General features: G+C 39.5%; 1 protein-coding gene across 1 annotated transcript in view; it reads left to right on the top strand.

Annotated features, from left to right (window-relative positions):
* The window catches only part of LOC132295496 (probable RNA-dependent RNA polymerase 1), a 66397-nt gene extending 51117 nt beyond the window's left edge, over window positions 1-15280 (top strand). The window contains 2 exon segments of the mRNA XM_059793784.1: window positions 14191-14707; window positions 14710-15280. Of these exon segments, the coding sequence (XP_059649767.1) occupies window positions 14191-14707; window positions 14710-15014 (822 nt within the window). The 3' untranslated portion in view covers window positions 15015-15280.
* The last annotated feature ends 383 nt before the right edge of the window (window positions 15281-15663 follow it).

Raw genomic sequence — 15663 nt, 5'->3', positions numbered from 1 at the left:
AATCATCAATGAATGTGACATAATAACGATGCCCCGAAAAAGCGGTAACAGGAGTAGGATCCCACATATCAGAATGTATGAGATCAAACGTACTAGGTGCACGATGCATATGAGAAATATAACTAGTTCTAGTATGTTTAGAAAGCTCACAAATCTCACATTGAAACTTATTATCCTTACAAGCCGTTATTAATGAAGGGAAAAGCAGACATAAATATTGAAAGTTTACACACCCAAGGTGAGCATGCCGTAAATTTAAAGTCTAAAAAGAAAAATCATAAGACCGAAAAACTGGAAACAACTAATAAAAAATAAAAAATAATAATAATACAGATATTTCAACAGATAGATTTTGTTTCACATTGCATTAAAGAAGCTCTAACTCATCAAGTAGACTGAGAAGTTCAAGAACAACAAATGGTGGCCTAAAGTGATTATACCAAAATTCATGCAATAAGGTGGAGATGATAGCAAAATAAAAGTGGTTAAATAGATAGAAATCAAGATGGATTTTCTTTTTTTTATTTATTTTATTATTATTATTTTTTTAAAAGGTGCAACTAAGGCAATTTAAAGGCAAAATTTAAATGAGTTTAGGACCCTTTTGCACATTTTTAAAATAATCAAATAGATATAAAGTACTAAAACAATTTTGAAGCGAAGGATACGTTCCTTAAAGTAGAAATATAAAAAGAAGAAAAATGAGAAAACTGTGTAAAGGCTTGAATGAGATGAATCACTCATTCACAGCTCTAGTATTTATAGATAAAAAGAGCACATTCTCATATTACAAGAAAGGAAACTAAATCAAATCTAAATCAAATCACAACATATTCTAAAACATATTCTATGGCATAAACTATAGCATAATCAGATCTCTACTAACACTCCCCCTTAAGTTGGTGCGTGGATATCTGAAACGCCCTACTTGGATAATGCATTCTCAAACACAATCTTGCTGATGCCTTTTGTAAGAATGCAAGCTGAGAGCTTGTGACAAATGGAGTGCAAATTTGACTAGAGATGATCTTCTCTCCAATGAAGTGATAGTCTACCTCTATATGCTTAGTCATGTCATGCTGAACGGGATTTGCTGCTATGCTAATGGCAGATTGTTGTCGTAGTAGAGTGAGAATGGAAGCGACGCTGGAAGGCGTAAGTCTGTCATCAAGGTTTTCAGCCATAACTACTCACATACTCCAAGAGTTATAGCCCTATACTCTGCCTCTGCACTAGATCAAGAGACAACATCCTGCTTCTTACTGCGCCAAGTGACCAAGTTACCACCAATAGTGGTACAATAACCCGAAGTTGACCTCCTATCTGAAATTGATCCTGCATAATCAACATTTGTCCAATCCTCAACAGGTAAGTGACCATGATTGGCAAACAAAATACCACGGCCTGGACATCCTTTTAAGCAGCGAAGGATCCATATAGCTACATCAAGGTGAGGGGTACGAGGAGAGTGCATGAATTGACTCACGACACTCACGGCACAAGCAATGTTAGGTTGAGTCATGGATAAATAGATGAGCTTCCCCCCAAGTTGTTGATACTAACCAACATCTGACAACGACTTCCCCTCAGAATCTACCAATTGATGATTCTGCTCAATCGGAGTATCAGCAGGACGAGCGCTAAGCTGACCAGAAGCAAAAAGCAAGTTAAGAACATACTTGCATTGAGAGATGAAAATGTTAGCCTTGGAGCGAGCCACCTCAATGCATAAGAAGTACCGTAGGGGACCAAGATCCTTAATCTCAAATTGACGGCCAAGATAGCTCTTGACCTCAGTAATTCCGGTAGTATCATCGCCGGTAAGAACAATATCATCGACATACACAATGAGAGCAACTGTCTTACCGCTTGAATGACGTAAAAACAAGATATGATCAACTACACTTTGATGGAAACCAAACTTGAGCATGACAATGCCAAAACGATCAGACCAAGCTCGAGGAGACTACTTGAGGCCATACAGAGAACGACGAAGACGACATGCTATACCAGAATAACGAAAGCCCGGAGGAGGAACCATGTACACCTCCTCCTGCCAATCACCATTGAGAAAGGCATTCTTGACATCTAACTGAAATAGAGGCCAAGATCGAATCGTAGCAACGGAAAATAATACATGGATGGTATTCATCTTGGCAACAGGGGCAAAAGTCTCCTGATAATCTATGCCATAAGTTTGAGCATAGCCCTTGGCAACCAACCGGGCCTTGTAACGGGCAATTGACCCATCTGGATTATGCTTAACTGTAAATGTTGTAAATAATAAAACGGAAGCGAAGAGAGAAATGAAACAAGAACATACCGGTATTACATGGTTCAGCCACTAGGGCCTACATCCACGACATAAAGAGCCCAAAGGGCTACATCACTTTTACTATAATTTCTCAACTCATATACAATACAATGGTGGAGCTCCTTTATATAGGAGAAGAAATTATGAGAATGGAAAGAATTAGAAAATAGGAAACAAAGAGGATTTTTCTCCACTGATTCCTCTAGTAATACCAAATCTTCAATAATAGGAAACAACATCAATTACTAAAAGATTTCATCCACTGATTCCTCCATTAAATCTTCAATACTCCCCCTCAAGTTAGAGCATGAATACCTAACTTGCCATCGAGATGACGAGTAATAACACCGTTAACACGTGTGAATGATGAAGAGAGATGAGGGAAGGCAAAGAACAATGCTACCGAACACACTGGCAGCACAAACAAGTTAAACGAAAATTCCTGAAGACACGGCAAAGGCGAAGACAATGCTATCAAACACACCGGCAGCCGAAACAAGTCAAACAAAAATTGTCAGAGACACGGCAAAGGCGAAGACAATGCTACCAAACAAACCGGCAGTCCAAACAAATCAACACAAACTGCTGGAGACACGGAAAAGGCGAAGAATAAAACTACCGAACACACCGGCAGTCCAAGCAAGTCACAAATAGCACCGAGAAACCCTTAGCAACATTTCAGATGCTAAGGGAATACCTCAAAATAGGGTCCGAACCTAGGAAGAGAAATTAGACTCTAATACCATGTTGTAAATAATAAAACGGAAGCAAAGAGAGAAATAAAACAAGAGCACACCGGTATTTCGTGGTTCAGCTACTATACATCCACGTTACTTATAAAAAAAAAAGCTACTATACATCCACGGCCCAAAGAGCTCAAAGAGCTACATCACTTTTATTATAATCACTCAACTCATATATAATACAATGGTGGAGCTCCTTTATATAGGAGAACAAATTATGAGAATGAAAAGAATTAGAAAATAGGAAACAAGGAGGATTTTTCTCCACTAATTTCTCTAGTAATATCAAATCTTCAATAATAGGAAATAATATCAATTACTGAAAGATTTTTCTCCACTGATTCCTCCATTAAATCTTCAATAGTAAACACCCAACGACAACCCACAGCCTTTCGTCCAATAGGAAGCGGAACCATGTCCCAAGTCTGATTTTTCTCAAGTGCTTGTAGTTCTTCTGTCATATCATCACGCCATTGAGGTTGTGCTAGCGCATCTGCAACACTAGAAGGAAGAGGAACCGAGGCAACAGAAACAAGAAAACTCTGATAGGAGGGTTAGAGAGCATAATCAGAAACAAAATTAGAAATAGGGTATGCACAAGAACATTTACCTTTTCGAAGAGCAATGAGGCGATCATTAAGCGAAACAATAGCTTGAGAAGGTGGAGCTGGTGCCGTGGGAGTTGAAGCTTGTACCTGTTGTCTCTGACTATAAACCTGTGAAAAAGGAATAATTCCCCCTGCTGGAGGGGGCATTACAAGAAGGAATCATAGAAGACGAAACAAGTAACGGTAGAGGAGTTGAAAGCGGAAGAAGGTGATCATCTATTATATTCAATGGGAACCATTCACTTTAAGAACCAACTAAACCACTATAGTATGGTGTATGCTAAAAAAAAAAAGAAAGATCTATAGATATAAACCGCCGCCGACTGGGAGGATGGTAACACCTATAACCTTTTTGAGAGTGAGAATAGCCAAAAACACACTCTTAAAACCCTTGGGTCAAGCTTTGTACGAGTCTGCCCCAATTGCTGAACAAACACACACACCCGAAGACTCGCGGAGGAATAAAAAAAGAGATGAATTGGAATGTAAGATTGAGAGTGGGGCTGCAAAGTTAAGAACCCTAGAAGGAGTCCTATTAATGATGTAAACTGCTGTAAGAACTGCATCTCCCCCAAATGACTGGGGAACGTTCATGCCAATGCAGATGGCTCTGGCTAAGTCAAGGATGTGGCGATTCTCTCTCAGAACGGCCATTCTGTTGAGGAGTTTTAACATTGGTCATCTAATGCTCAGTCCCAAATTCTGTACGTAACTGTTGTACCTCCCCATAAGTGTACTCCGTACCCTAGTCAGATCTGAATTTTTTAATGGAACAACCATATTGAGTCTGAACTATTGTCATAAATTTTTTAAAATTGGTGTATACCTCATTTTTGGTTTTCATAAGATAAACCCATGTAACACGACTATGATCATCAATGAACAACACGAAATATCAATATCCAAGACTAGAAGTAATTGGGCAAGAACCCTACACATCTGAATGAACAAGATCAAAAGGTGTTAAAACAGATTTATTACTACTAGCAGGATAATTGGAATGAACATGTTTCGCCATATGACATGTCTCACAGGATAAATCTGACACTGTCACGTTACAAAATAAGGAAGGAAATAAATGTTTTAAATAACGGAAAGAAATATGTCCTAAACGCATGTGCCAACACATATGGGCTTTATTAGATGAAACAAAATTAGAAAATGAAGCTGAATGTGCTTGAGGTGACAAAGGAGCATCCAACAGGTATAGACCGTCCACTTCACGCCCACTGCCAATCGTCCGTTTTGACACCAGATCCTGAAAAAAACAATGAGAGGGAAAGAATGTTACGTTACAATTTAATTGTTTGGTAACGTTAGTAACAGAAATAAGATTTGTAGTTAACTGTGGAACATGAAGTGTATCTGACAAATTTAATGAAGGAGTAATTGATATGTGACCCTTCCCAGCAATGGAAGATGGAGAGCCATCTGCAAGGTGTACTTTGCGATGGCCAGATCAGATATTATAAGATTGGAAGAATGAGGACATACTAGTCATATTGTCTGAAGCACCAGAATCAATGATCCATGGTGTCGAAGATGTAGATACGCTATGTGCAGACACAATAGTACCTGAGTGGGCATAAGTAGAGGTTGGCTGAGATTATGCCTCCATGTGGTTGAAGAATTGTTTGAACTTGTCCAAATCAGCTTCAGTCAAGGTAACTGTGGCAGAAGATGTAGAGGCAGAGTTGTCAGGAGTTGACAACGAGGTTGGTTGTGTAATAGAATGTGTAGAGGATCGAGGTTGTGGTTTTTGTTGCGGTGGGCATCCATGTAAAGCATAACGAGATTTGATATGACTAATTTTTCCTCAATGGTCACACCATCCGCGTTGTCGTCCCAGAGGAGGACCGGTGGCAGAGCTCTGAATTGACTGGGATGGTTCAGTTCCTGAAAGGTTGGGAACCCAAATTGCCATAACAGAACGATCAACAGAAGCAACACCTAATGGATGAGTCCGACGGCTCTCATCTGACAACACATAGGAGTATGCATTCTCAAGAGTAGGGAATGAAGATAAGCCCAGTAAATGAACACGAGCATTCTCAAACTCGTCGTTCAACCCGACAAGAAACTGAAACTCTCGATTCTTCTCTACAATCCATGCATATAAAAGTGCATCATCTGGATGCTTCCAAGAGTGGAAGGAATCATAATATGACATCTCCTCCCAAATAGCACGAAGCTTGGCGATGTAACCTAAAACTGTCAAGTCACCCTGAGAAATCCTGGTGATATCTCGCCCCAGCTGGAAAATCCGTTCATTATTCTACCTCTGAGAATAAGTGCGTTGAATTGAATCCCAAATCTGCTTAGCAGTCTTCATAGACATATAGCCAAACCAAGACATAACCATAGCTTTATCTGCAAACCACTATGGATGTGCCTTCTCTGACACGACTGACACTTTATCAGAACCAGTAATATAGCTAATCTTGCCTTTGCCACCAATGAACATCTTGGCAGACTGTGCCCAAATCAAATAGTTGGAACCATCCAACTTCACTGTGGTGATTTGAAGTCCTGGATTTTCTGATGAGTTGGTGGGAAAAATGGCACCACCACCCACAGAACTTGAGTCAAGAGAATTAACAGTCGATGACCCTGAATCTGCCATAATTTATTGCATGACAATAAAAAACTTCAAAAACACCACAAATTCTGTTAATAAATTGAAGGGTCTTCTCAGACCATAAACAATAACAATGTCTCCTCAGACCATTCCTGAAAAATCCAAATACATACTTTTTTTAAGGAGCGCTGCCCGCTTAAATATAGCCAGACAACCTCTTTCTTAATATCTAGAACCTTTTTGTTGTCTAATTTTTTATTTTTTATTTTTTATTTTTTACCTAAGCCTTTCTAAGTGTTGGAGACCAACTATCCCAATTTACCCAAACCTAGAAGAGTAAAAAAGAAATTGTAAAACTTAAAAATACCTGTTTTTGATCACAAAATAGAAACATAGAAAAACATGTGTATGCAACGTCACACGATGTCACAAATAGCCTAAAGTGGCTGTCGCACAAGTAGCAAGGCTGCTGAATGGTGTGGAAAGGTGTTGGCTCTGATACCAAGTAGAAATATTAAAAGAATAAAAGAAAAGGAGAGAATTGTGTAAAGGCTTAAATGAGATGAATCACTCATTCACAGCTCTAGTATTTATAGATAAAAAGAGCACATGCTCATATTACAAGAAATCAAATCTAAATCAAATCACAACATATTCTAAAGCATATTCTATGGCATATTTTATAGCATAACAAAATTTCTGCTGATATGGTAAGTCATTCCATAAATCGTGGATATCATATATGCTAACACTTAACCGAAGTACTAAGTAGATCCCGAGTAAAGGAGGAGGCAGTAAACTGGCTGCAAGATTGAAATAGAGATTCTAGTTTTAATTTTTATTTATTTATTTATTTATTTTGCTGGGCCTGGTTTACTGCTAAAACTGGTTCAATTCTGGCCTGGGTACACAATTAGGATAACTCTGAACATGTAGCCAAACCGTGTAAATCTGATCCTCTAACATATCTTGTGCTTTCTTTCCCATACGAACAGAAGTAAAACTTGACGGACAATGACGACCTGGCAATATTCCGGTGACAACGAAGAGATCTTCAATGTTGACAGTTAGGACAGGTGCTGGTTCCGGTGGAGATTGAAGATGACAGCAAAAAACAAGAAATTCTCTAACGACAGCAAATGTTGCAAATTCTGGCAATGATGTGCAAAGAATATTCAGGCAAGGAGGCTGAAGTAGCGGCAAGCCTGTGTTGGCTTGCTGTTTGGTAGGGGTTTGGCTTTGGGTCGCTGAGAAGCCTTGGGTTTGGGGTCGTTTGGTTACGGATGATGAACAGTGGGTTGAGGGCTTTGACGGATGGTGAAGATTCTGATGGCACTGGTAAAGTTTGGCTTGGCTCTTCTTATAGATGGTGGCAGTAAAGGCTAGGGATTAATGGCGTGTTGGTTGCCGATATTGGGATTCGGTGAGGCGGTGGTGTGGTTCTCGGTTTTGCAACAGTGGTAGTGGGGTTTGTTTGGTTGCTTGGGCTTATTGTTGATGAACAGTAGTATGGGTTTAAGATTATTGTAAAAACTTTGCTAAAATAATTAAATTTTGAATCTTTTGCTCTGATACCAATTGATGCAGCAGCGGATAGAGGAGATTCGAAATCAGAATTCAAGTAGAATAAGAACGAGATTGAGAGAGAAAGGGAAGAATAATAGAGGAAGAGAAATCAAAAGAGAAGAAGAATTTAGAAGAGAAGTATAATAGAGGGAGAACGATAATCTCAAAATTCAATGTCAATAATAATAATCAAAAGCAATCTTTCACAATGTCTTAACTAACATTATATAGAGATCGAAGAAAACCCCTAATCAAAATATTACTATAAATAGAAATCCTAAAATCAAATAATTATAATAAAAATCAAAATCCCTAATTCTATCTTTCCTTCCCACGTCAACAATAATAGGTGTGAGCTTTATGGACTTCAAGCTCTTGGGCCAAGCCCGGTTCTTCATTATGATGTATTGTACTATTATTATGAGGAATAGTTGACGCCCTGTGAAATAGATTATGTACACAAATAATAAACTGTGATATTGTGGCCCGAACGTTGCGACCCTCTTATTGACTCGACGACCCGTTGGATGAGCTATGAAATTTTTTTTTACTTGGTTTTTGCTCATGGGTCGTGGACCCTAATTAGTCTCTTGTGGCTTATTATATAAGGGCGCTTAAGGTTTGGAGTGGGGTAAGAGAGAAAGACTGAAATTTGTACACAAACAGAGGGGCTGAAAACTTGTAATCTCCGATTTTACACATAGTGAAAACTTTCGCCGGATCCCAACTGTGGACGTAGGCTGTTGCCGAACCACGTATAAATCTTTGTGTTCTTTGTGTGACATGTTTAATATTCTGTCATGATTCTTGGTTCAACTTGGATTCGTTGCGTTTGTCCTAACATAAACAGTAGAAATATAAAAAAAAAAAAAAGAGAAAGGAGAGAATTGCATAAAGGCTTGAATGGTATGAATTACTCGTTCACAGCTCTAGTATTTATAGATAAAATGAGCACATGCTTATATTACAAGAAAGGAAACTAAATCAAATCAAAATCAAATCACAACTTATTTTAAAGCATATTCTATGGCATATTCTATAGTATAGTCAAATCTCTGCTATTATGGTAAGTCATACCATAAATCGTGGTATCATATATGCTAACATATGCATAGTCAAATCTCTGCTATTATGGTAAGTCACACCATAAATCGTGGTATCATATATGCTAACACTTCCCCTTAAGTTGGTGCATGGATATCTGAAACGCTCAACTTGGACAATGCATTCACAAACACGATTTTGCTGACGCCCTTTGTAAGAATGTCTGCAAGCTGCTGAGAGCTTATGACAAATGAAGTACAAATTTGACCAGAGATGATCTTCTCTCGAATGAAGTGACGGTCCACCTCTATATGCTTAGTCCTGTCATGCTGAACGGGATTTGCTACTATGTTAATGGCAGACTTGTTGTCGCAGTAGAGTGAGAATGGAAGCGACACTGGAAGGCACAAGTCTATAATCAAGTTTTTCAGCCAAAGCAACTCATCTACCCCAAGAGCCATAGCCCTATACTCTGCCTCTGCATTAGATCGAACGACAACATCCTGCTTCTTACTGCGCCAAGTAACCAAGTTATCACCAATAGTGGTACAATAACCTGAAGTAGACCTCCTATCTGAAATTGATCCTGCATAATCAGCATCTGTCCAAAGCTCAACACGTAAGTGACCATGATTGGCAAACAAAATACCACGGCCTGGACACCCTTTTAAGTAACGAAGGATCCGAATAGCTTCATCAAGGTGAGGGGCACGAGAAGAGTGCATGAATTGACTCACAACACTCACGGCATAAGCAATGTCAGGTCGAGTCATGGATAAATAAATGAGCTTCCCCATAAGTCGTTGATACTGGCTAATATCTGACAACAACTCCCCCTCAGAATCAGCCAACCGATGATTCTGCTCAATCGGAGTATCAGCAGGACGAGCGCCAAGCTGACCAGAAGTAGAAAGCAAGTCAAGAACATACTTGCGTTGAGAGATGAAAATGCCAGTCTTGGAGCGAGCCACCTCAATGCCCAAGAAGTACCGTAGGGGGCTAAGATCCTTAATCTCAAACTGACGGCCAAGATAGCTCTTAACCTCATCAATTCCGGTAGTATCATCGACGGTAAGAACAATATCATCGACATACACAATGAGAGCAACTGTCTTACCGCCTGAATGACGTAAAAACAAGGTATGATCAGCTGCACTTTGATGGAAACCAAACTTGAGCGTAACAGTGCCAAAGCGATCAGACCAAGCTCGAGGAGATTGCTTGAGGCCATACAGAGAACGACGAAGACGACATACCATACCAGAATGAGCAGGAGAACGAAAGCCCAGAGGAGGAACCATGTACACCTCCTCTTGCAAATCACTATTGAGAAATGCATTCTTGACATCTAACTGAAATAAAGGCCAAGATCGAATTGGAGAAACGGAAAATAATACACGGATGGTATTCATCTTGGCAACAAGGGCAAAAGTCTCCTGATAATCTATTCCGTAAGTCTAAGCATAACCCTTGGCAACCAATCGGGCCTTATAACGAGCAACGGATCCATCTGGATTATGCTTAACTGTAAACACCCAATGACAACCCACAGCCTTTCGTCCAATAGGAAGTGGAACCATGTCCCAAGTCTGATTTTTCTCAAGTGCTTGTAGTTCTTCTGTCATAGCATCACGCCATTGAGGTTGTGCTAGTGCATCTGCAACACTAGAAGGAATAGGAACCGAGGCAACAGAAACAAGAAAACGAGAGTGAGAGAGCATAATCAGAAACAAAATTAGAAATAGGGTAAGTACAAGAACGTTTACCCTTTCGAAGAGCAATGGGGTGATCATCAAGCGAAACAATAGCTTGAGAAGGCAGAGCTGCTACCGAAGGAACAGGGCAGTCGATCATGGGAGTAGAAGCTTGTACCTGTTGTCTCCGACTACAAACCTGTGAAAAAGGAACAATTCTACGAGGAGGAATCATAGAGGAAGAAATAGGTAATGGTAGAGGAGTTGAAGACGGAAGAAGGTGATCATCCATTATATTCAACGGGAACCATTCACTCTGAGAACCAACTGAACCACTATAGTATGGTGTATGCTCAAAGAAAGAAACATCCATGGATATAAACCGCCGACGACTGGGAGGATGGTAACACCTATAACCTTTTTGAGAGTGAGAATAGCCTAAAAACACACACTTCAAAGTCTTAGGGTCAAGCTTTGTACGAGTCTGCCCCAACTGCTGAACAAAGCACACACACCTGACGACTCGTGGAGGAATCAAAAAAAGAGATGAATTGGGATGTAAGATTGAGAGTGGGGTTGTAAAGTTAAGATTCCTAGAAGGAGTCCTATTAATGATGTAAACAGCGGTAAGAACTGCATCTCCCCAAAATGACTGGGGAACATTTATGCCAATGCAGATTGCTCTGGCTAAGTCAAGGATGTGGCGATTCTTTCTCTCAGAACGACCATTCTATTGAGGAGTTTTAACATTAGCCATCTGATGCTTAATCCCAAATTCTGTACATAACCGTTGTACCTCCCCATAAGTGTACTCTGTACCCTGGTCAGATCGGAATTTTTTAATGGTACAACCATATTGAGTCTGAACCATTGTCATAAAATTTTTAAAAATGGTGTATACCTCATTTTTGGTTTTCATAAGATAAACCCAAGTAACATGACTATGATCATCAATGAACAACACGAAATATCGAAATCCAAGACTAGAAGTAACTGGGCAAGGACCCCACACATTTGAATGAACAAGATCAAAAGGTGTTAAAGCAGATTTATTACTACTAGCAGGATAATTGGAACGAACATGTTTAGCCATATGACATGTTTCACAGGACAAATCTTACACTGCCACGTTACAAAATAAGGAAGGAAATAAATGTTTCAAATAACCAAAAGAAATATGTCCTAAACGTATGTGTCAATGCATAAGTTGGGCTTTATTAGATGAAACAATATTAGAAAATCAAGCTGAATGTGCTTGAGGTGACAAAGGAGAATCCAATAGGTATAAACCGTCCACTTCACGCCCACTGCCAATCGTCCGTTTCAACACCAGATCCTGAAAAATACAATGAGTGGGAAAGAACGTTACACTACAATTTAATTGTTTGGTAACGCTACTAATAGAAATAAGATTTGTAGTCAACTTTGGAACATGAAGTGTATTTAACAAAGTTAATGAAGGAGTAACAGATATGTGACCCTTCCCAGCAATGAAAGATAGAGCCATCCGCAAGGCGGACCTTACGTTGGCCAGCACAGATACCATAAGATTTGAAGAGTGAGGACATACCAGTCATATTGTCTGAAGCACCAGAATCAATGATCCATGGTGTTGAAGATGTAGATGCGTTATATGCAGACGCAATAGTACCTAAGTGGGCATAAGTGGACGTTGGCTGAGATGATGCCTCCATTTGTTTGAAGAATTGCTTGAACTTATCCAAATCAGCTTAAGTTAAGTTAACCGTGGCAGAAGATGTAGAGGCAGGGTTGTCAGGAGTTGACAACGAGATTGGTTGTGTAACAGAATGTGCAGAGGATCGAGGCTGTTGTTTCTGCTGCGGTGGACGTCCATGTAGAGCATAACAACGAGATTTGATGTGACCAATTTTTCCACAATGGTCGCACTGTCCACGTTGTCGTCCCAGTGCTTTGAACTGACTGGAATGGTGAAGTTCCAGAAAGGTTGGGAACCCGAACTGCCATAGTAGAACGATCAATAGAAGCAACACCTAATGGATGAGTCTGGTGGCTCTCATCTGACAACACATAGGAGTATGCATCCTCAAGAGTAGGGAATGAAGATAAGCCCAATAAATGAACACGAGCATACTCAAACTCGTTCAACCTGGTAAGAAACTGAAACACTCAATTCTTCTCCACAAGTCCTGCATATAAAATTGCATCATCTGGATCCTTCCAAGAGTGGAAGGAATCATAATATGACATCTCCTCCCAAATAGCACGAAGCTTGGCGATGTAACCTGAAACTGTCAAGTCACCCTGAGAAATCCTAGTGATATCTCACCCCAGCTGGAAAATTCGTGCATTATTCTGTCTCTGAGAATAAGTGTATTGAACTGAATCCCAAATCTGCTTAGCTTAGCAGTCTTCATAAACATATAGCCAACAGCTATGTTTGGTTGCATCGAATTGACTAGCCAAGACATAACCATAGCGTTATCTGCAAACCACTATGGATATGCCTTCTCTGACTCAGCTGGCTCTTTCTTAGAACCAGTAATATAGCCAATCTTGCCTTTGCCACCAATTGTTCATCTTGGCAGACTGTGCCCAAATCAAATAGTTGGAACCATCCAACTTCACTGTGGTGATTTGAAGTCCTGGATTTTCTGATGAGTTGGTGGGAAAAATGGCACCACCACCCACAGAACGTGAGCCAAGAGAATTAACAGTTGAGGACCCTGAATCTGCTATAATCTGTCACACGACAATAAAAACTCTAAAAACACCACAAATTCTGTTAATAAATCAAAGGGTCTCCTTAGACCATAAACAATAACAATGTCTACTCAGACCATTCCTAAAAAATCCAAATACGTACTTTTTTTAAGGAGCGTTGCCCACTTTCATATAGCCAGACAATCTCCTTCTTAATATCCGGAACCTCTTTGTAGAGTAATTTTTTTTTTTACCCAAGCCCTTCTAGGTGTTGGAAACCAACTATCCCAATTTACCCAACCCTAGAAGAGTGACAAAGAAATTGTAAAACTTAAAAATACCTGTTTTCGATCACAAAACAGCAACACAGAAAAATATGTGTAGGCAACGTCACACGATGTCACAAACAGCCTCAGGTAGTTGTCGCACAAGTAGCAAGGCTGCTGAAAGGTGTGGAAAGGTGTTGGCTCTGATACCAAGTAGAAATATATTTAAAAAGAGAGAGATGAGATAATTGCGTAAATGCTTGAATAATATGAAGTACTCATTCACAGCTCTAGTATTATAGATAAAATGAGCACATGCTCATATTACAAGAAATGAAACTAAATTAAATCAAAATCAAGTCACAACTAATTCTAAAGTATATTCTATAGTATAGTCAAATCTCTGTTATTATGGTAAGTCATACCATAAATCGTGGTATCATATATGCTAACATAAACAAATGCTATAAACCTTCTAGCTGACTTGATAGCATTAGATGACAAGTTGGTCGGACACTCCTTAAAATTGCCTTGAAATATTGATTTTTGACTGACTTCCATTTACACTTTTAGATGGTTGATATAAATTTTATGTTAGCGATGTCAGTTGCTCCCTATATTGTTCCATTTTTTCTCCCAGAAACTTATAGTTGACTACTTCTCCTTCTCTCTCACATTTTATTTCTGCATTACAGGAAGTCGAGGAGTATTTCACCAACTATATCGTCAATGACAGCTTAGGAATCATTGCCAATGCTCATACAGTTTTTGCAGATAAAGAGCGTGACAAGGCAATGAGCGAGCCTTGTATAGAGCTTGCAAAGCTATTTTCTATCGCGGTTGACTTCCCAAAGACTGGTGTTCCAGCTGAGATACCATCTCAATTACGTGTCAAAGAATATCCAGATTTTATGGAAAAGCCTGACAAGACCACCTATGAATCGCCACGTGTGATTGGAAAGCTTTTTCGAGAGGTGAAAGACATTGCGCCAGACAAATGCTCTCTTACGTCCTTCACCAGGGAAGTGGCAAGGTGGTCATATGATCCTGACATGGAAATCGATGGTTTTGAGGATTACATTAATGATGCTTTCAATTACAAAAGCGAATATGATTACAAGTTGGGGAATCTAATGAATTATTATGGCATTAAAACCGAGGGTGAAATACTCAGTGGTAGTATCATGAAAATGTCAAAATCATTTGACAAGAGAAGGATGTGGAAGCAGTTGGTTTGGCTGTGAGGTCCTTGAGAAAGGAAGCCAGAACCTGGTTCAACAAGAAAGGAATAGACTCCGATGATGATGATGTATATGCGAAAGCATCAGCTTGGTACTTTGTTACATATCATCCTACTTATTGGGGCTGCTATAATGAGGGAATGGATCGGGATCATTTCCTTAGTTTTCCATGGTGTGTCTATGACAAGCTTGTCCGCATCAAGAAGGATAAATGTAGAAGGGCTCTTAATATGCATTCACTTGAACAACAATTCAGTTACGGTTTGAATTTGGGTTGAGAAATTCGGATCACATCAGTTCCCTGATTTAGAATTTGAAGCATATGAAGATAACCGTATGGTTTTCCTCAACCACCTTAGCATGTTCATATATATATATATATCTATTCTACCTTTGCTTGTTATCTCTGGTGTATATTTGTCTGGGATATTACATTTATATATGCACTGTATTTATGGTTATTTGATCTTCCCGGTCCTGAAACTTTGCCGGTTGTAAATTGTAATGGTCGGTTTCAATGTCTCAAGGCTGTCATTTTACGTTGAGTGTGTCAGGGGTTGTCTTATTCCACAGCTATTACTACGCCGTCTTTGGAAATCCATCAAGATTAGCCTTCGATGAAGTTTTTCAACCAATCAATGATACCTATGTTCAACACTTCTGAGTTCCACTCCCATCTCTTGTTTGAGTGTGAATTTGTTTCACCCATGTTCAGCTTGGTACACGTTGTCAATGGCTATTTCAAAGTTTAAATCTCTGTGTTGGGCCTAAATGTTTGAGCTTCATTTTGCAGGGATATGATTTATGATTCATGTTTAGGCTGATTGTTTTTGGCCGTTTGTGAAGCCGAGCTTGTTGGGCTTCCATTATGCCCATCTTGGGGAATAGATATTGGGTGCTCTATGCATACCACGTCATTGATAAATC

The sequence above is a fragment of the Cornus florida genome, unplaced genomic scaffold (assembly GCF_030987335.1).
Source record: "Cornus florida cultivar Cherokee Brave unplaced genomic scaffold, ASM3098733v1 CherokeeBrave_3.0.0_Hap2_Chr02, whole genome shotgun sequence".
Classification (NCBI taxonomy): Eukaryota; Viridiplantae; Streptophyta; class Magnoliopsida; order Cornales; family Cornaceae; genus Cornus; species Cornus florida.
This window is presented reverse-complemented; position numbering and strand designations above follow the sequence as displayed.